The sequence below is a fragment of the Hemicordylus capensis genome, chromosome 2 (genome assembly GCF_027244095.1).
Source record: "Hemicordylus capensis ecotype Gifberg chromosome 2, rHemCap1.1.pri, whole genome shotgun sequence".
Lineage (NCBI taxonomy): Eukaryota > Metazoa > Chordata > Lepidosauria > Squamata > Cordylidae > Hemicordylus > Hemicordylus capensis.
Genome location: NC_069658.1, coordinates 108,338,697 through 108,364,591, shown reverse-complemented (window position 1 = coordinate 108,364,591; position 25,895 = coordinate 108,338,697). Strand labels below are relative to the sequence as shown.

Sequence of the window (25,895 nt, the reverse complement as noted above, 5' to 3'; positions counted from 1 at the left end):
CTAGATACAAACTCTACAAAAAGGTGGAGTAGCACTGTATATTAAATATGGAATAGAATCCAAAAAGCCAGAAAACCTAGGAGCACCAGAGTCCTCAACAGAATCATTATGGGTGACAATACAAGGACTGAAAGGAAATGTGTTACTAGGGACGTGCTATTGCCCTCCGGATCAAAATGCTGAGAGAGACCTGGAGTTGGAGAAGCAACTCAGAAAGGCGCTAAAGAGAGACAGAGCTGTAATAATAGGTGACTTCAATTACTCTCACATAGACTGGGCAAATTCACATGCAGGTATTGACAGATAGGCCAAATTTCTAGACATGCTAAAAGACTGTGTCTTAGAACAGTTGGTCGTGGAACTAACCAGAGAGAAGGCAACCTTGGACTTAATCCCAGGTGGTGCCCAGGACCTGGTGTGAGATGTCAGAATTGTAGAACCATTGGGGAACAGTAGAGTGTGACCCAATTCAGCTTATACGCAAGCGAAGCACTGCCAAGGAAGTCCAACACAGATGCATTAGACTTCAGAAAAGGAAACTTCTCAAGAATGAAGGGACTGGTAAGAAGGAAGCTGAAAGGGTCAAATCACTCCAGAAGGCATGGGACTTATTTAAAACCATATTAATAGAAGCTCAGTTGGAATGTATACCAAGAAGGAAAAAAGGCACCACCAAGTTCAAGAGGACACCAGAGTGGCTAACAAGTAGAGTTAGGGAAGCTATAAAAGAGTAGAAGACTTCCTTCTGAGAATATCTTTTAGCTACTAAAGAGCCCCTGGTGGCGCAGTGGTAAAACTGCCGCCCTGTAACCAGAAGGTTACAAGTTAGATCCTGACCAGAGGCTCAAGGTTGACTCAGCCTTCCATCCTTCCGAGGTCGGTAAAATGAGTACCCAGAATGTTGGGGGCAATATGCTAAATCATTGTAAACCGCTTAGAGAGCTTCGGCTATAGAGCGGTATATAAATGTAAGTGCTATTGCTATTGCTACTAGCCTTGCTTTATAGCATTGGGACATCTCCTTCTGCATGGTGCTTCATTTTGAAAATCAATTTGCACCCTACAGTTTCTCTTGCCATAGGAAGCACCATAAGTGTCCAAGTATTATTTTTATGTACAGATCTACAGCTTTTCCCCAATTACAAGCTTGGTCAGCTGGCATTTTAGCAAAATCCTACCATGTACTAGGCTCCTGCACCTTTTCTTCTCTAGTAATATACAGTGTATGAGAGTTTTTCATCAGGAGAAAACAAGAATTTGTTTCATAGACTTTCATGTTCTTTGATGGACCCTAGGTCTCACAGTAAAGCAATTCTTATGTCTAATTGATTGTGGCATAGGGAGGGCATCGGTGGTCCATGTTCTCATAGACAACCCTCCCCCAGCACCGTGGTGACGGCATGATCCCAATGGTGGTGGTGGCTGTGGCGCTGCACCCCCAGCGATGGCATGGTAGAACTATCATGCCCTGCAATGTGCTGCTGGGGCTGGGCAGGAAGCAGCAGTGGGCTGTAGGAGCACACCACTGGGGAGCTGGGCAGCATGGTGCATCACGTCACAGGGAGGACAGTAGGTTAACAAGGGTGTCCCCAGAGGCAGGGCAGCATGGGTTCTTGGGATCCACGAGCCTTATTATAACTCTGCCTCTGAACTGATCATCAGTTATACATAACAGTCAGTCTGAAATCACTTCCAGATTAGCCTGTGTCCCTGAATTTTTATTTTGCCTTCTCATCACGGCTTGGCTCACTTGCACCGAATCATTTGTTCTCAATGTACCTCTCTGCTTGTGGCAAGCTGGTCTGAATTGTACTGACCAATCCATAGAAAAGTGGAGGATGGATGGGCCTTGTCATAGGAGTTTGAACAGTATGTCCATCTGGTCCATTGCAATTTCTTGATGATTATTCAGCTGGACACTGCGCTTGTCTATCTCAATAGATGGCACCTGTCACATTCATGCCCATCTTATGTCAATCATGTTAACTGTCTTCAAATGTTCAATACATTCATATGCTGCTTTGCCTAATTTATCCTGTTCCTCATGGGAATAAGCTTATGGAGAACACTGAAATCTGCCTCCACTGACTGGGGATTCTACGACTTCACAAGGCAATGCTCACATATACAGGAGCAGATCCTCAGGGTGCCAGATTCTGTACTCACAAACTTCCACGCTTGTATTGTGCAATGGAAGAACTGCAGAACACATATGGCTCTGTCTGTACTTATACAGCAAAGTCTCATGTCCATACCAGGTATAATGTGGTTATTGGTTAAAGTTCATTCTGGCATCCAACAGGAGGAAGGCAGAGAAAGGGAGACGAAGGAGGGCTGTATTTTGGACCAATGAATGCTCCCAATTTGGTAAGTATAAAATATGTATCGGGTCAACACCTTCCCGCCCCAGTCAGCACACACTGTGATGTGGCAGTTTTTAGGGTGCAGAGAAAGCACAGAGAGGAATACAGACATCCATATGCTTTTGAATTGAAAACGTACAGCTTGTGCTTGAAATGATCAATGTATGAGAGAAAAGGGGGGACTATTAGGAGAACTATCAAAAAGGTGTGTGGTGTGCTTTTATTCACACCTTTCATAATTGTACCTGTACTTCTTGCATTGGGCAAGTTCCCCTGCTATGGAAAAACACTCCGTCAGAGCTTGGAAAACACAGCTTGAGCACAGTAAATTACATCTCCCTCTTGTCTGTAGCTGATTGATGAGCTAACTTAGGGAACAATATCAGTATGTGGAATATCATCTGGACGAGTAGTCAATAATGATTGAAAACACTGCATTTTCTGCAGTTTAAAAATGCACAAGACACACAACTCTCCCCCTGCCTCCCCAGAATTATGACCACATTTTGGGATGCTTTTTTAAAAAAAAACCCACCCCACCCTAATTCTAGTTTCAATGTACCCAAGTAGAGAAGGAATGTGTTAGTGGGGGAGGGGGCACATTATGCTCTAGAATCTGAAACCAAGTAGCTGGACCACTAAATAAAGATAAATAAAAAACTGTTGCTACCTATGGGGCAAGTAGAAAGTTAAGGAAAAATAATAAGTGAATGAACCTTTTAAATGTTCTTTTTTTAGTAATTTGGAAACAGAAAGAAAAATGTTGACTGTTCACTCATCCCCAATGATACACATTTCTGCCTAGATGAAAGCCACTGCCACTTGCTTTTAAATTAAAGCCCTCCCAGTCTCCTCATTAAGTTTGGATGACGGTATGCTTACCATTTGCTTTTGTTTCAGAGTAAGAGGGGTTCTCCTCCAAAGTGAAAATCTGGGGAAAGCAGGCAGGGGTCCCAACACTCTGTCCCAGGAAGGAGGTGGAAGGATAGTAAGAATGCATCCGGTACTGGGAACTCATGCTGTGGCGGTTCTCTGGGCTTTTTACCTGTTTAGAGAAACAGCAGGGAAAGGAGCATGAAACCCACATGTGAGACAAGAAAGAGAAATGCACTTATTTATTGGATGGGAAGAGATCATTTTCCTCTCAAATTTATTCTTTAAGTGAAGAAAACACCACCACACATCTTCCATTGAATTTGTAACTGGAATGGTAACCTGAGAACATTTGCACCTGAAAGGGTCAATCTGCTCCCCGCAAAAGTGGTATCAGTGTAAATGCTCCAATTTGCTGGAAATGCTTTCAGGCTGGAAGTATATGATAGTTTGTTTCAGAAAGCTGAAAGTAGCTTCCTATGGTTTACACACTATTGTCGCACTATCATCAATGTGGTTTGTGCAGTGCTCAAAAACCTGCAAAACCTGTTTGGCCAGAGTCAACAGTGAGGCAAAGTAAATGGAAATAAATGGATTTCTACACCATGGGAAGTGAAGGCTCTTTCTGACAAACTACTTTCCGCTCTCTTAAAAACCACTGTTTGTCTTCAACTTCAAAAGTCACATACAGATGCCACTCTAAGGAGGGCTACATTCTCAGTTTAAAGAAACACCATTTCAACAAACTTCCCTGACACTTACCATCATACATTACATACACTGGATAGTGAATCAGTGCCTCACAGCAGTCTTGTCAAACAGTCAAATTATTCATTTCAGTTTTACACCAAACTAAATGACAGAAATTGGTTTCTTCAGTCAATTTTGTGTTGATGTGTACAAATTAGTCTTGAATCGTACTCTTCCCATCCTGTCCTAAAAGCTATAGGCCAAAAACTACAATCAGTAGTTAGTGATATGTAGCAAATCTAGATCTATCTACCAGTCTTCCAGATAGAAAGGCAAAGACCAAGGAATTGGTTAAACTTGCCAATATTCTTTGACTTAATATGCTGCCATTAATTCAAGAACAACCAGAACCCAAACAACTATTTGGGATGCCAGCAATTTACAGAATTTTGAATCCAAATATAGGAAATTCATCCTGTAACTCTATGCAACTGTGATGCTTCCACATTATGGGGAAACTATCTACACAGGTTAGTTTTTCAGCCTGCTTTTGATGCTGTTATCTCACATCTTTTGCTTTCCCATGCATTCCCTAAAAATAATCACTGGACAGGGACAATATAATTTTAGCTGCAATAAAATGGCGCCACTACCCATTGGTGCTGAAAGGATGTCTAGTTTGTTTTCCTTCTCCAGGGAATGTGGGCAATGACCTGTTTCCTTTCAAGCCTTCCTGGTTCCCCCCTCCCTCTTCTATTCCTTAAAAAAAAAAAAAAACACCTGAAATCCCAGGATTCAATGAATTATTACAACTATTATTAGTAGTATGTGGTACTGGCTAGCAAGAGACATGTTTTATAATCTTATTACCCGCACCAAGTCTGTGAACCACGGTACGACCGACAGATGGAGGCTAGGCTCTGCAAACAATATGCACTGGATTAACCACTGAAGAAAATCTAGAAAGCTTTAGGTTTTGTTTTATTAAACTGTTTAGAATATATACCACAGTAAATCTGAGCCACAAGGTTTCCTTTTTATAGAGCTTAGCTACCCTATTTTATAGTAACAGTAAAGAACCAGCCAAACATAAAAATGCTTGACCTTAGCACTGCATTATAAAGGAGACCTAGGAGATCATCCACTGAGGACGGCGAGGGCTTTGCATTCAGTCTTTTAGCTTGAGAGATATTGGAAATCCTTGCCTTAATGTGTCAGGCGTGTCAAGAAATGCATGATAATCGTGGAAGTGAAGGCAGAGGTTTAGAAGGAACAAACAGCAGCTTAATTCTTATAGATTTCAAAATGAGAAACTGCACTGAGGCGGAGACCCATTCAGACATGTATTTAATTACATCATTGGCCCTGACATGCTTGTTTTCCCTTCTGTAAACAGCACACATAGGAAAGGGTTGCATTGGATCAGAACTGCAACAAGGGCAACAAAGGACTTTAGCCAGACCCCTTATCTAGTGATCTCCTGGACTCTCCTGCGGCACACACTATTTCAAGCAAGCAAGCACCAACAAACACCAGGGCCAATGATGTGATTCAAGTCACATCTAGTTTGGAATTCACCAATCGCTAGGTAGAAAACAAATATATTCCAACAACCTCTAACAAATAAATGCCCCTTGTTAAGATCTTCTTCTTTGCTGTCATTCCAGGCCCAAGTTAGAGAGCCCTATTGAAAGTTGCAGTTGTAAATCTTGGATAGCACCAACATACATGGACAGCAACAACACACAGCAAGTCTGCACTAGTTCAGGCCACATGTGGCTTCAGCCAACTTGTTATAGCCCACACAGGAAGAAGGAAATGTGTTCAGAACACACAAAGACCGACCCATCCAATAGGCAAACTAGTCAGTTGCCTACAGCGCCAAGTGAGAAGGGGCACCAACGACCTGGGTCATGCACCGCCCTGTGAACTGAAATTATAATCCATTGGGGCACGGGTGCTTGCCTGCAATCTCCCTGCTGACAGCTGCAGTAACAAGGATGAGGAGAGCATTCAGCAGGGGCAGAGGGTGCCACCACCTGCCCCCTTAACCCAGGCAGGCACCTCCTGTTGTCTGAGCCAGTGAACAAGAGGGTGAATGAGCGGGCACTCTGCATCCGCTGTCCACTTGTTCTTTTTGCTAGCTACTTCCACTGCTCTTGGTGTGGAGCCTGCCTGCCACAGTACACTATAACGATGTAGCCATGTCATGCAGTGATGTCATAATGCACTACAGCAGCAGTAGCAACAGGCAGAGGCAGAGAGGTGAGGGGAGCAAGTGGGTGGCTGGGCGGGATATGTTGCTGCCTGCCCACCTGCGTGGGTGAAGGGAGGCACCACAACCAGGCTTTACCTGGGGCACCAGAAAACCTTGAGCTAGCCCTGAGCATATTTGCCTTTCACTGGAGAGGTGAGATCTTCCTGTCTTAGGCAACAGGAGGAAGGTAGGAACAGCTGAGCCCCACACGCATTCTGTGATGGCAGGACAGGTTGCAAAGTTGTAGTTTCTTTGTCAGTTCCAGAAAATTCAAACTCTCAAACTCTTGAATTTAAATTCAAACTTTTGAATTCAAACTCTCAAACCAAACTCTCAATTCAAACCCACAAATTCAAACTCTCTGGTAAATGGAGTTCACAGATTATTGCAATCAGACATAGTAAATGGATGGCAGTATTCCCACCCTGTAATAAACTCCTCTTCTCCTGGGATAATTGCTGTGATCATCCAGAGCCTCAAAAGAAAGAGGCTTTCAGCATTGCCACATCAAGAATTAATGTTAAGCATTACTCCATTTGGACTTATTGGAACAGCAGAGTTCCTACTGAGTGCCTTTTCCACTATTGGAGCGGGGCGGGGGAGACTCCACTGTGGTTTCCCTCCCTTGGATACGAGGATGAAAAGCACAAGTGCCATCTATATCTGTCCCACCTTGATAGACAAACTTAATTAACCTTTGCTATTCTGTCCCAACCTACTATTTTAGACAAAAGCAGTGACCCACAAACAATATGTTACCATCAGAATCTCAACCGCTGTGACATCAAGAGATATAGCCCTATCAGCAGTATCGGAAAATAAACAGCTTAGATTAGCTTCTCCAAGAAATATGGATTATATTCATGTCACACTTGAGCTGTCAGAAACATTAGGTTACTTTTAGCATAAATCTGTATTGTGAAGGGTATCTTATAAATACAGTGTGCGATATTCTCCCTGTGTGGCAAACCAGAACTGATTTAGGCGGCAGAGAGAATCCAGCAATATTGGCTCCAATACTTACAATTCAGATGGCTTTTTTGGAAAATTGGTCAGAACTAGGCAAAAAAGAGAACAAGATCTGCCTAGCATTCAATCTATAAATTGTTCTCTGAAAACTCTTCACTATCTTTTATCTACAGTTTGTTTGTTTGTTTTTTAAATCACTATTTTAAACCAGCATTTTCAGGATCGCTTAACTCTCCACCTTTTTATTTGATTTATTTTTGCACTGTTGCATCTAGGCTCTCTCCCTGTTTTTGCCCTCGATTTTCCTTTAGTCATAAATTTGGGCTAGTCTATTTCTATACAAAATCCTATGTAAATAACAGGAAACCAGCAGGGCTACTAAGACATTCGAATGACTAAAAATGACCGGTACTGTAAAAAGGAGACAACAACAGTTCTAGGCAACAGCATCTTACTTTTCGGTCCAACCAATGACACACTGGGGACTTTACAGCTATGAACCAGGGCTGATTCAAATGTAATGGCTCCCTGCTTCCCCAAAAAGTGACTGCAGGAGACAATACTCCCTACAGAGGCTCTAGCCTCAGATAATGGCTTGCTATGTGAGCTCCCACAGTCATCTGAAGGGTCTCCTAGCCACTGGCAGCAGCTACTAAGGATGTATGGCACTGGGATGGAAAATCTCTATGCAATCCATGGGTAGCCATTCACTGTCAGTTCTCCATGTGGAGTACTGCCACATGAAAATTTTCTTGGCAACTTTCAATTGAGGATTGGTGACAAGGTTAACTTTAAAAAAAAAAGTTCAGGAGAAAACTACTTTCAGGGACCATATTCTAATAAGGTGCTTAAATAATGTCTATGTTTTTAAAATCCTTCACACACAAGTTGCTTAGGTCAACAAGCTCAACACCTCTTGCAATTAACTATGTAATATATTTCTTGGTACAGTCAATTAACTTTTCATTTTCGCTTTCCAAGGCAGTTATTTTATATTTTCTTCCTAATCATTGCCATAGGAAGGAAATAAAAATAGAGCTACCTTAAAGAGAACATGGTGATTTTTACCATGTTGCATTCAGAATATTAAGATTCAGAGTCTCTTCATATCCAGGTTCAAGGGCTTATGTCAGAGGTTTTGGATACCATCTCTCTCCTTGGCTAGGAGGGAAATCTATTCCGATCTGATATTTGTAACAAAGAAAAGCCATCGACAAGAGAGACTCAACCATCAAACCTCATGTATACGCTTTCCGTGGAAGGTTCTACCATTTCTACTTGGAAAAGCTTTTTAAATGCCTGCTCCCATTTAGACAGGTTCCTAACTGTTAAAACTGAAATGTTAACTTCTATTTATATTGAAGTGACTGAGACAGGCTATACTGGAGTGAACCACTGAAGTGAGCCACAAGTTGGCTTCTCCCAGAGGGTTGCCAACCACTAATTGAGATATGGTGCCTGTTGATTTAAAACACTCATAGCAGAGAGACACTGTTCAGAAAAAAGAGTGGCTCCTACCAAAAATAAGACAGGAGCTAATAATACTTTTACTAACTGCAGCCAAGCTACAACTAGTTTCAAATGGAATGGTTCCCATTTACGGTTCATTAAAGGATGTTTTGCTCAAACATCTATCTATATTTTAATTGTAAACCGCCCTGAGCCATTTTGGAAGGAGGGCATAAAAATCAAATAAATAAATAAATAATTTTCTAAGGCATACCCATGGCTAATACTGTGTGTGGCAGCGCTCGCAAGAGTTCGTGAGCAGAAGCACCTGATTGGGAAGTAGGGATTCCATATGCAGATAGGGAGAAGGAGCCTGTGGCACCGTGGTGATTGGGCAGTGGGGATTCCATATGCAGAAAGGGAGGAGGAGCCTGTGATGGTTAAGGTCAGTTGGAATGCAACTGTTACTGGTTGGAAGATGTTCTTGATTGTAGAAGAGAGGAATATATATATATATATTAGCCAACTCCGCACAGAGCATCTGTGTGCTCTCTGGGGCCAGCGGTTACCTCCCCCCCCCCCTTCTGCCCCAGTCTCTGTTTCCGGGCCCAGCCAGCTCTCCTCCCCACCTCCACTTCTGCCCCTGCACTTTCTTTCCCCACTCTTGGGCCTTGCCTCCATGGCCGGGCCTGCCACTGCCTCTGGCCTCCGTGACCAGGCCTGTGGCGGCGGCAACCAATCCTCCTAGGTGCTCCTCAGTCAATCAACTGGGTGCTGGGACGCACATTCCAAGGCAAACCCAGGAGAATATATATATATATATTCTCCTGGATGTGCCTTGGAATGTGTGTGTGTGTGTGTGTGTGTGTGTGTATATAGCCCCTTCAGGAGAAGGAGGCTGCTCTTGTGTGAATTAGATGAGGAAACAAGATGAACAAGATCTGTTAACTCAGAAAGGAGGAAAAGAGAAAAAGAAAAAAAAAGAAGGGAAGGAAGGAAGGAAGCAAAGAAAGAAAGAAAGGAAGAAAGGAAGGAAGGAAGGAAGAAAGGAAGGAAGAAGAGCGAATGGTGGAGAGAGAATGAGAGAAAAAGGGCGTGGAAGAGAGAAAGAAGGAAGGGCGAGGGATGGGCCTGAGCCTGTCAGTGGCCTGAGGAGAATGAGTGGCCAGGGCGGTGGCAGCAGCAAGGAAGGGCCCAGGCAACCACTGCTGCTGTTTGGGGGGTACTGAGGCCATTGGTGGGGGGAGGCAGGCAAGTGACGGGTCTGGGCCTGTCAGCAGCCTATGGGGAATGAGTGGCTATGGCGGCAGCGAGGAAGGGCCCGGTCAACCGCTGCTACTGCTCCTGGGGAAGAAAGCAGGAGTGGGGAATGGGTGAGGAACAAGTGAGGGTGGGGAGATCTCTGGGGATAGGGGCTACAACTTGGTCAATAGGCACCAGCAACACTGCAGCCGCGACCAAGAGGGGTGAGGGGGATGAAAGCAACTGGATGAAGGAGTAGGAACAGGAGTGTGGCTCAGGTGAGGCTGGAAAGATCTCTGAGGTGAGGGGAGCTGTGGCAGGGGGTGGGGGAGCTATCAACTACTAGAGCGCAGATGCTCTGCACGGGTTAAGCTAGTTGAAAATGTTACTCAATGGGTAAGATTTCAACTCAGCTGAAGGGTTCTGCCATCCAAGCTCTCACGGATGAAGGTGCCGACCTGGTATGTATTACAGAAACCTGGTTGGGGGAGGCTGGGGGCCCAGTGTGGTCCCAGTTTTTCCCTCCAGCGTACTCTGTTGAGGAGCGAGTGAGGGACCGGGGGCGGAGAGGTAGAGTGGCTGTGGGCTACAAGAATAATATCCCCCTTACCAGGATCCCTGTTAGAGTGACAGACCATATTGAATGTATGTACTTAAGTTTGGGGACCAGGGATAGACTGGGATTTCTGTTGGTGTACTGATCGCCCACTGCTCAACTGAGTCCTTAACTGAGCTGATGGACTTGGTGTTAGAGTCGCCCAGGCTTGTGGTGCTGGGTGACTTCAATGTTCATTGTATATGTGAATGGGGGAAGAAAAAAAAAAGTAAACAGTGAGATCCAACATCTAACTTAACCCTGCTAACTAGGCAAAGAGGCACCTTTTACCGTGGCGATTCTCTTTATTTAGCAGGGGGAGAGTAACTGGCCATATCCACCCCCAGCACAGTACTTCCAGGGACTGTTGCTGGTGTCTATCTTATGTTTCGTTTTAGAATGTGAGCCCTTTGGGGACAGGGAGCCACCTTATTTATTTGTTGTTTCTCTTTGTAAACTGCCCTGAGCTATTTTTGGAAGGGCGGTATAGAACAGTGGTACATCTGCAGGTAACCTCCAGACTGGATTACTGCAATGCACTTTATGTGGGGCTGCCCTTGTACATAGTCCGGAAACTACAGTTGGTCCAGAATGCGGCAGCCAGGCTGGTCGCTGGGTCATCTAGGAGAGACCATATTACTCCCGTATTGAAGGAGTTACACTGGCTGCCGATATATTTCCGGGCAAAATACAAGGTGTTGGTCATAACCTATAAAGCCCTAAACAGCTTGGGCCCTGGGTATTTAAGAGAACGTCTTCTTCGTTATGAACCCCACTGTCCATTGAGATCATCAGGAGAGGTCTGTCTGCATTTGCCACCGGCTCATCTGGTGGCTACTCAGGGACTGGCCTTCTCCGTTGCTGCCCCGAGGCTTTGGCATGCGCTCCCTAGTGAAATAAGAGCCTCCCCATCTCTGGCAATTTTTAAAAAGTCTTTAAAGACACATCTGTTCACCCAGGCTTTTAACTGATATTGTTTTGATTGTTTTCATGTTGTTTTTAGAATATGGTTTTAAAATTTTAAATTGTGTTTTAAATTTCTTGCTTTTAAATTTTTTTGTTTTTGTTTTTAATTAATGTTTTACTTTTTAATCTTTGTAAACCGCCCAGAGACGTAAGTTTTGGGCGGTATAAAAATATGTTAAATAAATAAATAGAATAAATAAATAAACCAAAGATGCAAAAAATAAAAGTGATTTCTTTTAGTATGGTGACCACTCATTGGCTTTGGTGAAGAGAGTTCTGGCACCAGCCACTAATATCTTCTTTATATAAAATTCTCCTAGGCGTACCCGTCATTAATCCCATGTGTGGCAGCTCTAGCAAGAGTTCGCAAGCAGCTGCCAATTACTGACAGGGACCGCCGGCCACAAAGGAGAAGCAGCGTGGAGAAAAGGTGGCCGCCAAGGGAGAACGAACTGGGGCGGGGGCAAATGAGAGGAGAGACAGGGAGAACTAGGGGCGCAGATGCTCTGTGCTAAGTCAACTAGTATTCTACTATTTCTCATAAAGAGACAGCATTATAGTTGACTGAATACTGTATTTACCTGAATTGAAGACTAAGTTTCCCCCCACATTCTTTGATGTTAGAAATCAGGAGGTCATCTTAAATTCAGATCCCTTTTCCTTTCGGGTAAATAAAGATATAACCTGTATATAACCACCACCACCCCTCTATCTTTTTAAGCGCCTTGTCTTAAATTCAGGGTAATATTGTATTTGTTGGAGATCGCTGTGGCATTTGGTATGAGAATCACACCATTCCTTAGACAGAGTATGCTGAAATAGCCTAACCGTTGCCATCTAAGAGTTGCTTCTCAGCCCAAAATGTTTTTTTCAGATGACAGCCTATATCCTTTGACATTCTTTTGATATTATGATCACACGATAATGAAAAATATTGTCTCCTTTTAGATTTTCACTCCTCTAACTGCTTCATTAGTTTTAGTTCAGTATTTAGTCATAATAGATCTTATGCATGTGTTTTCTATTGTAACGAATATGGTACATATGTATATGTCATGTTGTATACTGTGGTTTATAGAAATCATCTTGCATGAGGATATGGGATATTAGTCAATTACTGATCATTGGTGATACAACCACCACCAATTTCTCTCTCTCTTTGCAAACTGAAAGCAAACAACAACGAATAGCAAATGCCTCCTAAGATAAAAAGCTGCCCGAGATCCTTGGTAGACAGATTTTTAAACCCTATGAACAAAGCAGGACACTATAAACCCAAATTAATATAGGCTGTCATCTGAAGAAGAAGAAAAAGGTTTTCGGCCTGAGAAGCAAATCTTAGATGGTAACTGTTAGGCTACTTCAACGTACTCTGTCTAAAGCAGTATTTCTCAACATGTGGGTCCCCAGATGTAATTGGACTTCAACTCCCATAATCCCCAGCCCCAGTGGCCTTTGGTTGGGAATTATGGGAGTTGAAGTCCAATTACATCTGGGGACCCACACGTTGAGAAACACTGGTCTAAGGGATGGTATGATTCCTGTACCAAATGTCACAGCAACACCCCGATCTTACACTACTGCAGTCATCCCAATGATGCCAAAAGAATGTAAAATTTCCAAACAAGACCATAGTTCTTACACATGGCACTACAGCACCACTAATTTACACAGTACCTGCCACTGGTTTCCTGACTGGCTTGACATATAGGTTGCTGGGAGGCTTCGGAGGCTGTTTTTAACAGGGGACCCTACCAGTGGGCTCCCCATGTCTCCAGAGGTGGTCTCACTGGCCACAGCCATCTGGTACTGGGAGTAATTGTACATGTAAGGAGGAAACAGGGATGGCTGGTAAAAACTGCTGTAGTAGTTGGAGTCCATAACCAAGTCAGATGTGCTCTCCAGATGCCCTCTGCTGGTTAGGGAAGGAATGTCCTGAATCAGCATCCGTCCCTCTGAAAAGAATGGAAAACACAGCTGGTTATGACACAGAAGAAGCAATTTTTAAAAATCCACACTCGTGTCTCTTTGCACATTTCAGCCCTACACAATGCAAAGCAAAGGGAATGGCAGATGGCAAGGAATGTGCAGCGCAAAGAAGGTACATAGTATGAAGGATGAGTTCAAAGTATCTCTATGCCATCCCAGATGCCCAGAAGATAGACCTTTGCATGATCATAGTATGCCTGAAGCAGTTTATAATCTATGATCCTTCTGCACAACTCGATATAGTGCTACTGATGCAGTATCATGTGGCCATATAAGAGAGCAAAGATAATACAGCACTGCTATTGCTCTTCTCCACAATATATGTGCTTAGCACAGGGGCCTCCCACAAACTTGCACAAAAACTTAAAATGTTTACCAAACAACAAGACAATGAAAATGGGTGTTGAACCTAGTGCTTTTTTCTACACACACACACACACACACACACACACACACACACACACACACACACACACACTCTCTCTCTCTCTCTCTCTCTTTTAAAAAAGCAATAGAATTAGATGAGCACTCCAGTGTGTGATAGCTTTGTACAACAGTGAAGAACACAGCCGATGGGGAAGATAACTTTATATCTGTCTGTAGATACATAGATATAAATATAACAATATGATACAGCACAGAGAGGATGAAATGAATCACCTGAACTGGTGACATTGCAGACAGTATCCGATAGGTGACTATAATAGAAATGCATTCTCTATCTGAGGGAAGACTTGCATGTTTCCAGGCATTGTCTCAAAACTTTGCATGTTGGGACAATGCCATATCCCTGGAACCTGGAGAAACTTGCATGAACTGCATACAACAATTAAGGAGGAAATACATATTTACTACATGTGGAGAGAGAGAGAGAGAAAAGAAAAGAAAAGAAGATTGTATTAAAAGGCCCTCTTCTGAAACAGAGGACGTCATCGGTTGATTTAAACTGGAATTTTGCTGAGTGCTGTATTTACCTGAATCCAAGACTTTTTCCAAGTTCCTTAACGTTAGAAAACAGAGTACTCTTAAATTCAGAGTCCTCTTCCTTTTGGGTAAATACAATATAACCTGTATTTTTAAAGGGGGTCATCTTAAATTCAGAGTTGTCTTCTATTCGAGTAAATAAGGGTAATATCATCTGACCATAAATGGGGAAAATGTATTATGGGAATACAGCAAAGGCAGCACATAAGTTGACAGAAGGGATCAACAGAGAGAGTGTGATTCTCTTGGATCTCTTGGCAGTGTTTGATACCATCGACCAAGGTATCCTTCTGGGTCACCTAGGGGAGTTGGGGATAGGAGGCACTGTTTTGAAGTGGTTCTGCTCCTATCTCTTGGGTAGATTCCAGATGGTGGAGCTTGGTGACAGTTGCTCCTCAAAATGGGAGCTGTTATATGGAGTCCCCCAGGGCTCCATTCTGTCACCAATGCTTTTTAATATCTACATGAAACCGCTGGGTGAGGTCATCAGGAGATTTGGTGCTGGGTATTATCAGTATGCTGATGACACCCAAATCTACTTCTCTTTTTCATCTGCATCATCAGGAAATGGTGTTCACTCTCTAAATGGCTGCCTACAGGCAGTAATGGGCTGGATGAGGGATAACAAATTGAAGCTGAAACCAAGCAAGACAGAGGTGCTCATTGTAGGGGCTCAGAATCTGAGGGGTGAGTTAGATCTCCCTGTGCTGGATGGGGTTACACTACCCTGGAAGGAGCAGGTAAGCAGCTTGGGAGTACTAGTGGACCCAGGACTCACCCTGGCATCTCAGGTGGAGGCCATGGTCAGGAGTGCGTTCTATCAGCTTCAGCTGATTCGACAGCTGCATGCATTCCTTGAAGAGGACGGCCTCAAAACAGTGGTGCACCAGGTAACCTCCAGGCTTGACTTCTGCAATGCGCTCTACGTGGGGCTGCCTTTGTGCATAGTTCAGAAACTTCAGTTAGTTCAAAATGCGGCAGCCAGACTGGTCTCTGGGGCAACTTGGAAAGACCATATTATGCCTGTTTTGAAACCGTTGCACCGGCTGCCGATATGTTTCTGGGCAAAATACGAAGTGCTGGTTATTACCTTTAAAGCCCTGAATGGCTTAGGCCCAGGTTACCTTAGAGAGCACCACCTTCTGTATGATCCACACTGCACGTTAAGATCATCTGAGGAGGTCCGTCTCCAGTTACCACTGGTATGACTGGTGGTGACTCAGAGGCAGGCCTTCTCTGTAGCCGCTCCTGGACTGTGGAATGTACTCCCTGCAGAAATCCGTAATTTGAACTCTTTTTTGGCTTTTAGGGGAGCCCTTAAGACCTATTTGTTTGGCCTGGCTTTCCAGGGTTTTTTAATTTAAAGGGTTTTTTAATGTACCTGTTTTCCAGGGTTTTTAAACTGTTTTATTGTTTAACTGTTTTATGGTATTTTATAACTTTTAATTGTTGATTGATTTTAATTGTTTTTGTTTTATTTGTAAACCGCCCTGAGTCAATTCTGGAAGGGCGGTATAAAAATTGAATGAATAAATAAATTAACAACAACAACAACTAATGAGAACAATAAGTCCTTAACTTCAGAGACGTATTAGCTTTATTTAGATGTTATGTTCTCTGGAAAGACTGCATGACTGTACAGCAGGATTGTACTCACTAACCAGACCCTCAACTCTCCCCATTTTCAGTGTTCAAGGAAGTGCTCAACGCCCAGGGTTCTCAATCACGAGAGCAGACTCTCCCTGCATCCAGCACTTGCCTCTGCAGACAAATGCGGACTGTGAGGAGAGCAGGGTTAGCTGGATCATCACTGGCAATGAGGCAAGGTTAGCGGGCTGGGCGTGATCCCATTATGCCACAGATGGCTAACCTGAGGCTCTCTAGCTATTTTTGGACTACAACTACAACCTTCCCCAGCTGCAATAAATTACATTTTGGGATGATGTTGGGAGCTGTAGATCAACAACAGCTGTGGAAGCTAGGTTGGCCACCCCTGCACTATGCCCTTTGTGCATTCATTCTTACTGGAGAGCATAATGCCTATTGACTTTAGGTGGACAGTTTGCTTCCCTCCACTCTGTTCAGGCATCACCCAAACTAATATGATTTAACGATGTCTGAAAGCCAGCTGAGAAAACGTGCACACGGGGTGCTTGTTCTTGCCACTGGGCTTCTCTTTGAATCAAACTGCATTACAGTATTAGCAAAGCAATACTGTCAATAGTGCAACGTATTTAAGATTTCAACAAAAATGCCACAGTTAAAATTAAAGGTCTCATGCAATCAATAAACAAATCACTTCAGGCAACTTGCAGATAATCTACTGCTATAAATCAAGAGAGCATCTGCAGTCTGAGTACAACATAGTTTTCCAAAGGCAAGACAAAATTGTTTTGTGTGTGTGTGTGTGTGTGTGTGTGTGTGTTTAAGCCAGGACTCCATCAGCAATACAGGCCACCTTCCACACAGGGAGGTGGCTTTAAAAAGAAGTCAAGTGATTTCAATTCAGAGAAGAGTCAGTTAAGAGGAATACAAACGTAAATACAGACAATCTATATATATAATTCTCCTGGGTGTGCCCAGGAGAAATGCGTCCCGGCAGCCCAGCTGATTGGCTGGGCTGCAGGGGGCGCCTGATTGGCTGGCAGCACACCCAGGAGAATTCGCTGGCTGTGGAGGCAAGGCGGCGGGCCCAGGGCCGCGGCGGCGGAGCCCAGCGAGGCGGTGGGCCCAGCAAGGTGGCGGCGGCCCCGGCCGTGGTGGCGGGGCCCAGCGAGCAGCGGGCCCAGCAAGGCGGGGCAAGGCGGCGGGGCCGGGCCCGGCCGCAGAAGCAAGGCGGCGGGACTGGCCGGGCCGCGGAAGCGAGGCGGCAGGACTGGCCGGGCCCGGCCGCGGAAGCGAGGCGGCAGGACTGGCCGGGCCCGGCCGCGGAGGCGAGGCGGCCGCACGGGTCAGCTAGTTGTTAATATTTTCTCCCCCTCTCCCCCACCTTCTGTAGGGTGGGGGTGGGGCAGGGCAGCTGACGATTTCACAGAACACATGCGCGCCGCTAGCTCTTCATCGTATCCAGCTTAGAAGGACAACGACGGGGGCAGGGGCGGCAGGGAGGAACTCTGCTGCCCCAAGAAGATTTTTAAAATCACCAGCGCCGGAGGGGGAAGAGCGGCGGTAGAGGGGGGGGGAGTACTACCACCACCACCACCCCTCGCTTAAAGTGACAGTCCCCTCAGTGCCGGACCACGTTTCTGTGGTTCCATGCACATCACGAATTCACATGTCGGCCAAATTCGCCCCAAAGTCCCCTGAGAGCTATCAGGGGGCACTTCACAAACAATTCAGTTTTTTTAAATTGTGCATTAGAGTGTAGCCTGATTTATATCCCGGTTTTTAAAAAAATCAACTTTTTGCATTGGTTTTTTGGGGCTACTTCAAACTCTCGGTAAAGCCTCGCAGAAAACCCATGGTGAAGCCTGCTGTCTGGGAAAGCTCCTGGACAATCTATATTATTAATTCTCCTGGGTGTGCCTTGGAATGTGCATCCCAGCGCCCAGCTGATTGGCTGGGTGGCGGAGGTGCTTGATTGGCTGAGGCACACCCAGGAGGATTGGTCACCGTGGAGGCCAGAGGCGGCGGAAGGCCCAGCCCGGCCGCGGAGGCAAGGCCCAGGAGGAGAAATGGCAGTGGGGAGGAGAAGCGGCTGGGCCCGGCACGGGCCAGCCGTGGTTAGAAAGTAGAGACTGGGGCAGAAGGTGGGGGGGGGGGGAGAAGAGGTAACCGCCGGCCCCAAAGAGCATACAGATGCTCTATGCAGGGTCGGCTAGTACTAGATAAAAATTTCAGACTTAAGATTTCATTTTATCTAGTAAAAGTCTCATAGACTTCACAGTTGTGGAGAAAATCTTAAAGAGTTGAAGGCCTAAAGGTTCCAAAACAAGAGAGGGATCCTTAAATTCACACAAAGGTGAGGTAGATGATAAGGATGCAATTTCTAGCAGTTGGGGTGAAGGATTTCTTATCATTACATCTCAATTCACCTCCATGCTTTAAAATCCTTAGACAGCATCTTTGCTACCTTTCCCACCCACCCCTTGCAGCTCTCTTGCATTTCAGATCAATGTGCCCTATGATAAATACCTTTATTGATCTTCCATGTTGTACAAAAGGCTTCAGACATTCGGCATATTAACAGCAGTTAACCATAATTCATTTTCAGGATAGGGTGTATATTTTTAAAGCAAGTCAGGCTGCGGAGTCGGCTACACTACAGAGAAAACAGATCTGAATCATCCAGTGAGGCCAATGCCTCACCGGCTCCTGGAGAACACAGGGCATGCCCAGATGAAAGACCTTCATTTAAGGAATTTAGTGCTAAACCAGGCACACAGAAAACAAGAGGTACAAAACTACACAAGTGTTTGTGCAACAATCCCTTGTAAACCTGAGAAGCTCTTTCATACTGAGCCAAACCAATGGTCAGTCTCTAGCCCAACATATTCTGCTCCAACTGCCAGTGACTCTCAAGAGAGTTTAATACAGAAGTCTTTTCAGGCTCTGCTATCTGACAGTTTGCTATCTGGAGATAGAGAACATTGTACCTGTAATCACACTCTCTATAACTGTTCTCCACAAGCCTGTATTCAGCAGGTCCCCAAAAATCAATGTTCCAGGTGAGGTTTGAACTATATTAGCCATGAGGGTTATACTACACCTCCATGTCAAGAGGCAGTTTATTACTGAACACAGCAGGATCTCAATATTTTGGGGGTTCCGTTCATGGCTGTAACCACAGATAGGGAAACTGCAAATATTGAGTCATTGGGAGTTATGGGATTTGGGGGGTTAGGTTCCCGGTCACTGGGAAAATCATCAAAAAGGACCGAAAATTGGATAAAGAGTCTGTGGATATCTAGGTCCTCCTGTACTAGTTGCTGAGTGATGAACAGCAAACAAGGACCACTGCCTTCATGTGCTGCTTGTGGGATTTTCAGAGGCATCCGCAAGGCCTCTGTGGTAAGCAGAGAATGCTGAACTGCATGGGCCACCAGCAGGGTTTTACTTCTGTTCTTATGGACTTAGATTCCTACCATTTCATCCCTTTCCACTTTTTTTTAGTATAACCTACTGGCCTAATGCTCCACTGCAGCAATCTCTCATTGGAATGTACCCAACTAATTAGCTAGTCTGCTGTTTGGGCTAGTAGGGTTCAGCAGATTCTTCACATGGTTGCAGGGGGCGAGACCATGTATGCTGAATCAGTATCACCAAATTCCCACAAAACCTCTGTCTGGAAGAGTCCTTAATTACAGCTTTCAAAATGATCATCAACTGCTACAATGCTACAGAACAGTGTGGTAGCAATCCTCAAGCTGCATGAACAAATGTTTTGGACATGCACTCATCACTTTCTCCACAACTGAGATGCAACATTCATATTGAAATCTGCAGCTCTTTCCTGCAGAAATTCATTCATAACTAGGATTTAGTAAAGGTTTGTTTCAGAATCTTGCATTGCAAAAACAGAAAGGCAGTTTTCATAACGCTCAGGTGCAAATACGAATATTCATAAGTAAATTGTGTATTGCACAGAGACTATATTATATTATTATAATTATAATTATAATTATTGCCCCTTATACAAATCTATGGTGCGCTCACATTTGGAGTACTAAGTACAGTTTTGGTCATCATATCTTAAGAAGGACATGCAGAAGAAGGCAACCAAGATGATCAGAGGGCTAAAGCAACTTTTTTTAATGAAGTAAGGCGATAGCAAGTCTTTTTAGTTTGGAAAACAGGCGACTACGGGGAGACATGATAAAGGTGTATAAAATTATGCATGGAGTAGAGAGAGTGGACAGAGAGATTTTTTTCCCTCCCTTACAACGCTAGCACCAAGGGTCATCCCATAAAACTGTTTGCCAGGAAATTTAGGACCAAGAAAAGCAAGTACATTTTCACACAGAACATAATTAATCAATGGCATTTTCTGCAATGGGATGTGGTGATAGCCACTAGTTTGGTTGGCTTTAGAAGGGGCTTAGGCGAATTCATGGAAGACTATCAATGGCTACAATCAATGAAAGTCTAATCAATGGCTACTAGTCTGAGGGCTATAGGCCATATCCAGCTTCAGGGGTAAGATGCCTCTAAAAACCAATTGCTGGGGAACAACAGCAGGAAGCTTTTCACATGGGGCTTTTGAAGCCCTTTAACTTGCATTTCCTCTGGAATGGAGAGGGTGGGTGTGTTCACTTATTGGCAAGATTTACCCAAAGTCCCTGCAAGTTATCAGGGAGCAGTTCACACATAATTCAGGTTTTTCACCGTGCATTTGAGTGTAGTCTGATTTATATCTGGGATTTTAAAAAATCCACTATTTGTGTCAGGTTTTGGGACAACTTTGAGTTCACAGTAAAGCCTCCCTGTAAACTCGCTCTAAAACCTGCTGTGCATAAAAGCCCCAGCAGAGAGGGCATGCCCTCACCTCTTGCCTGTGGGCTTCTCAGAGGCATCTGGTGGGCCACTGTGGTAACAGGATGTTGGACACCTGATCCAGCGAGGTTGATATTATGTTCTCAAGCTGACCCTGATTCATATCTGGTGCCTGAGCTGGCTTCTCCCTCCACCCAGGTAGGCTCATTGGGAAGGAAGCACCAAGCAGCCAAGTGAGCACTTTGCCACTAGCATGGGAGTTTGGTCCTGACAAAGAGTCACCTCTGCTCCCGAGGTCCCTCGGGCAACAGAGGGGGTTCTGGGATCAGAGAAGGACCAACTGGAAGGTGGCAACAAACTCTGCTTGCTCTAAATCTGTTGGCTCCAAGGGGCATTCATCAGGGTTGGGGGGGGGGCTCTGCTGGGGCATGCACATCCTCCTCCTCTGAGACGGTCTCCTCTGGGTGAGCCTGGACAGGTGGAGTCATTTCAAAACGCATGTGTTCTTGTACAGCTGCATGGATAAGTATGCAATGCGGGAATTGGCCTATAGAGGTTGAACATATAAAGCTGCTTTATACTGCGCCAGTCTTATATTGAACCACTATTGAGGACAGGTTTATACACACCGGCGGTGGCTCTCCAGGGCTCCAGACAGAATCTTGGCCAGCCTTATCTGAAGATGCCAGTGATTGAAGCTGGGACCTTCTGGATGTAGACCATGTGCTCTACTGCTGAGCTACCTGCTGGAGCAGGTTACTAAGCGGCAGAGGGCACAGTTTTCAAAATGAAGCACGCTATACCTTGGTAGCAGGAAGGAGAAGAAGATGCAGAGTACCAGAAGGCTGTCTTCTGGCCAGTGGCACAAGGCAGGTAGGCAAAGACATGAGAAAAGCAGTCTTCCCAGCTCTTCTAAGCCCCACCAACAGTGTCAAATATATATGGACGGGGCAGGGGATCTATCTAGTTCCTGGCTGGATGAGCAAAGGGCACTATCGAACAGAATTGTACTTTTCTTTCACCCCAAGCAGATCTGTGGTATGTGGCTGTGCGAGGTCAATTCACATGAAAACTCCAAGTTATTCATTCTTCTGCTAAATAATATGGCAAATGGGAGGGCTAATACCTTCATGTCCTGCTTGTGGACTTCCCAGAAGTATCTCATTGGCTACTGTTGGAAACAGGATACTGGACTAAATGGACTCTTGGTCTTATTCAGCAGGGCCCTTCTAGACACTTGGACACCAATGTTAATTCACTCCCCTTGTTGGTCTGAAAATATGTGGAATCCCAGATATGAGACAAGAAGTCATTAAATTCTGATCCACTTTCCTGAGTTTACAGACATGGGCATTAGTTAGCTTGCAACAAAGCAATCTGCCGGAGTATCAGGAAACCTCAGTTTGCCACATCTTGTGGCTTTAAGGTTAACATTGCTTCATGTATTACTTTAAATGTCAGCATTGACAAGACAGGTTCCCCCCTCCTCCCCACTTTAAAGTGCATTCTGGCCCTGGTAAAGATCTATTAAAAACCACAACAGGAAGGCTACAATGATGTCTGAACTGTAAGCAGATTCACACTTCTCAGATCTCAAAAGAAGTTTATCTCAAGTCAGCAATTTCCCAAACTGCCCCCTTTCACACTGAGTGCATCCTCCCTTCCTCATTAACAGACTTCACTGGGCTCAAGCTGCAGCTGCCTTGAGATTGGACAAGAGCCTTGAATGAGACTGGTGTGAAATCACTCCCTAAAACCATAATCAGAAAACAGTGGAACAATGTGTTTCTCCCACCAGACCTATCATGAAAGAGCAATTTTTGTTGTCCAGTAACTCACTGCCAGCCAGATTTTCTAAGGCATCAAGGTTCTTTTCTGAATGGAGCAAGGAAACGGGGAGAATGGAAGCCTGAAATGTCACCTGTCTTCCCCAAATAAACAGCCTTTAAATAAGGAAGACATTTCTCCTTGCAACTTAGAACATGTTTGCTATTTCAGTGCTGAACCTGTAGCTTACAATAAAGTTAATGTGCTACGCAATATTTATTCCAGACAAGGCTGTGGGTTTTTTTCTGCCACCCCCCAAAAAGAACCATTAACTGTAATTGCCCATTACCAGGCATAATTATTTTTCCTGGGCTGCTCTACAACCCCCAGGATTTGATGCAGTTACAGCTCACTGCATTATGTTATCAAGGAAGCCATTCTAACCTTTAGAACACTGCTCTCTGCACATACAAATGTAGGTAGTACTTTCTTTAAGCACGTGATTTATCATATGGGATGTGCCATCTGCTTAGAAGTCAGAAATGTTACATGTACCAAATATTCAGAATAGTACAGTACTTACCAGAATGGTTCATGTTCAGTGCGCACATTCCTACTGTGCTTCCTGTGTGTTTTTGTCACTGAAGATCAGGGCCCTTTCAAATATTTAATTGCAGATAGAATGAATAGTCATGGCTTAGCTGCTGCAGAGGAATCACACACACACACACACACACACACACACACACACACACACACACACACACACACACACCTCGCTAATGCATATGGGACTGGAGAAAACCAATATCTCCGACTGTTCTACCCTCCAGTTAGTGAATCAGTTGCAGAGGGATCAAATACGCTTCCATTACTTAGTGCAGAGGCTAATGGTACCCTATGGGTACTTGAAGGTATCCCAGGGAATACTCAAAGCCCTCCTGCTTCCACACACTGCAGCTGCACTATATGTTTCCCATCTGAAGATTGGCAACTTGAAGCCAGTGCCCACTGCAGAAGGGGAGAGAGGAGGGTGAAGACCCTCTTCCCCTGCACCTGATTTGTTGGCTACATGCTGAAGGTTAGCGTGCCCCTTTCCTCAGCTTGACTGAGAGGCTTCAGAAAATTAGCACTAAGTGATCCCTTTAAAAATTGGTCAAGAAAACATGTCCCATTGATTTCAATAAGATTACTTATGAGTAACAGTGTGGATGTGAGTGACTGGAGTAGGCTATCCTCTTAACTGTAACACTTAAATGTGTACTCCTTTAAGGCCTTCAAATTTATTTTGTAAAAACAGATAATACTTTGTTAAAATGTTGTTAAAAGCATGTTAAAAACAAACGTATGTTTCGGTGCCAAACACCAGCCCCAGTGTTGTTCCTTAAATTTGTGTTTTTATGTATGTATATGTACACGCACACTCTCTCTCTCTTAAACATTAACAGTTATAAGAAGGGCTACTCCAATCAATAGCTGGAATCCAGATTAATTTATTCATACATTGTCTTACTGAAATTCATAGCACAAGTTTACTTGTTCTATTAATTTCAATGGGCATACTTATGAGTAACTTAGTCTGAATGTAAGCCAGTGACTGGAGTAGCCCATTGAACAACTATATTTAAATGTGCACACATGCACACTCTATGGGGTACCTAAGCAAAAGATTTGCGACAGAAGGGATACACTTGCTAAAAAGGCTGGGAACCCCTAACCTAGTGCATCAGGCATGATAAAAGCTACATTTTCCCAGCACTCCAACTTCAATCTATTGTTGTTGGGAAAGGAACACTGGTCTTACTGTGAAAGGTTCTTTTTCCCTGTGTCTGGAGCTCCTCATTGATGGGTTGTACATTGAGCATGCTTGAGACAGGACTGGGTTTTTGCAAGGCTAGCTTCCTGCCGCCGGAGGGCACCTTATCCCAGTTCTGGGACTGAAGCAAAGAGTGACATTATGGAATGAGTGAACTGCCTGGACAGCAGTAGGAAAGAATAAAACCACCTACTAGAACAGTAATAAGAATTAGATTTAAAAAATATCTATACACAACTGAAAGTAATCCTATCTCTAGGACCCCAAGGAGCTGACTCCACCTCAGGCTAAATAAGCCCTATTCCTTCCAATTCTCAACGTAGATAAAGAGTACATCCGGGTGGGCATGAGGATCTCTAGACACAGGGGAAAAGAACCCTTCACGGTAAGATTAATGTTCCTTTCTCCCCTGTTCTGGAGTTCCTCACTGATGAGACATGCCCAAGTGGAATGATAAAAATGGGAGGGATGATGTACTTACAGTACTTGCTGAAGCACCTTATGGCCAAAAGCCGCTTGGTCAGCAGAAAAAGAAGATATCTTATAGTGGTAGATTAATGGAGTAATGGAGGTCCATGTAGCTGCCCTACAAATGTCCAGAAGGGGGGCGTGAGCATTGATACCACAGCATTGCGGGTAGAATGTGCTAACACCCCTCCTGGTAATGGAAAATTAAGGACTCGATAGGCCAAGATGATACAGGATCTGATCTAACCGGACAGAGATGCCTTGGAAACCTTGTGACCCAGGGAAGCAGGATGAAAGGAAACAAACAGTGAATCGGCCTTGAAAATACCCTTGTGTGCTTGATGTAGACCTGCAGGGCCCAGCGAACATCAAGCTTATGCCAAAGCTTCTCCTTGAGGTGAACAGGAGATGGGCAGAAGGATGGTAGAACGATGTCCTGCAAACGATGGAACTCCGTGTTGACTTTTGGGATCTAGTTTCAGGACCACCAAAGCTTGCTGGAAAATACACAGCTCCTTGCACACAGAGAGCCCCTGGCTTGGAGACTCTGCAAGCGACGTGATGGCAACTAAAAACAAGGTCTTAAAGGAAAGTAGTTTGATGCTAATGGAAGCCAGAGGTTCAAACAGGGCTGAGTTAAGACATTTAGTACCTTGTTCAAACTCCATGAAGGAAATCACTGGACAGGCGGAGGTGCCAAATTGGATGCTCCTCTCAAAAAGCGTGAAATGTGCGAATGAAGTGACGAGGAGCCCGGACCCGTAATATTCAGTACTGAGGCTAATGCGGAAGCCTGTCTTCACAGAGGGCTGGGATGCAGGTGAAGATCCATTCTTTACTGAATAAAAGCTAAAACCTCTGGCACCCCTGCAGACAACGGATCCAGATGCTTGCGTGCCAACCATCTAGAAAAAGCGGCCCAAGTGGCCTGGTAGATTGCTGAGTTAATGGACATTGGGACGCAATGATAGTGTCCTGTACCAGCTCTGGATACCCTACGGCAACCAGGTTTGCGTGCTCAACGTCCACACGCAG

The 25,895-nt window shown here is 44.5% G+C and overlaps 1 protein-coding gene across 3 annotated transcripts in view; it reads right to left on the bottom strand.

Moving 5' to 3' along the window:
• Positions 1-25,895, bottom strand: part of DMRT1 (doublesex and mab-3 related transcription factor 1) — a 101,983-nt gene that overhangs the window by 33,075 nt on the left and 43,013 nt on the right. For all 3 annotated transcript variants that reach the window (XM_053301311.1, XM_053301310.1, XM_053301312.1), the window contains 2 exons: positions 13,082-13,359; positions 3,246-3,408 (listed from right to left, as the gene is read on the bottom strand). In XM_053301311.1, coding sequence (XP_053157286.1) covers positions 3,246-3,408; positions 13,082-13,359 — 441 coding nt within the window. The remainder of the gene's footprint in view (positions 1-3,245; positions 3,409-13,081; positions 13,360-25,895) is intronic.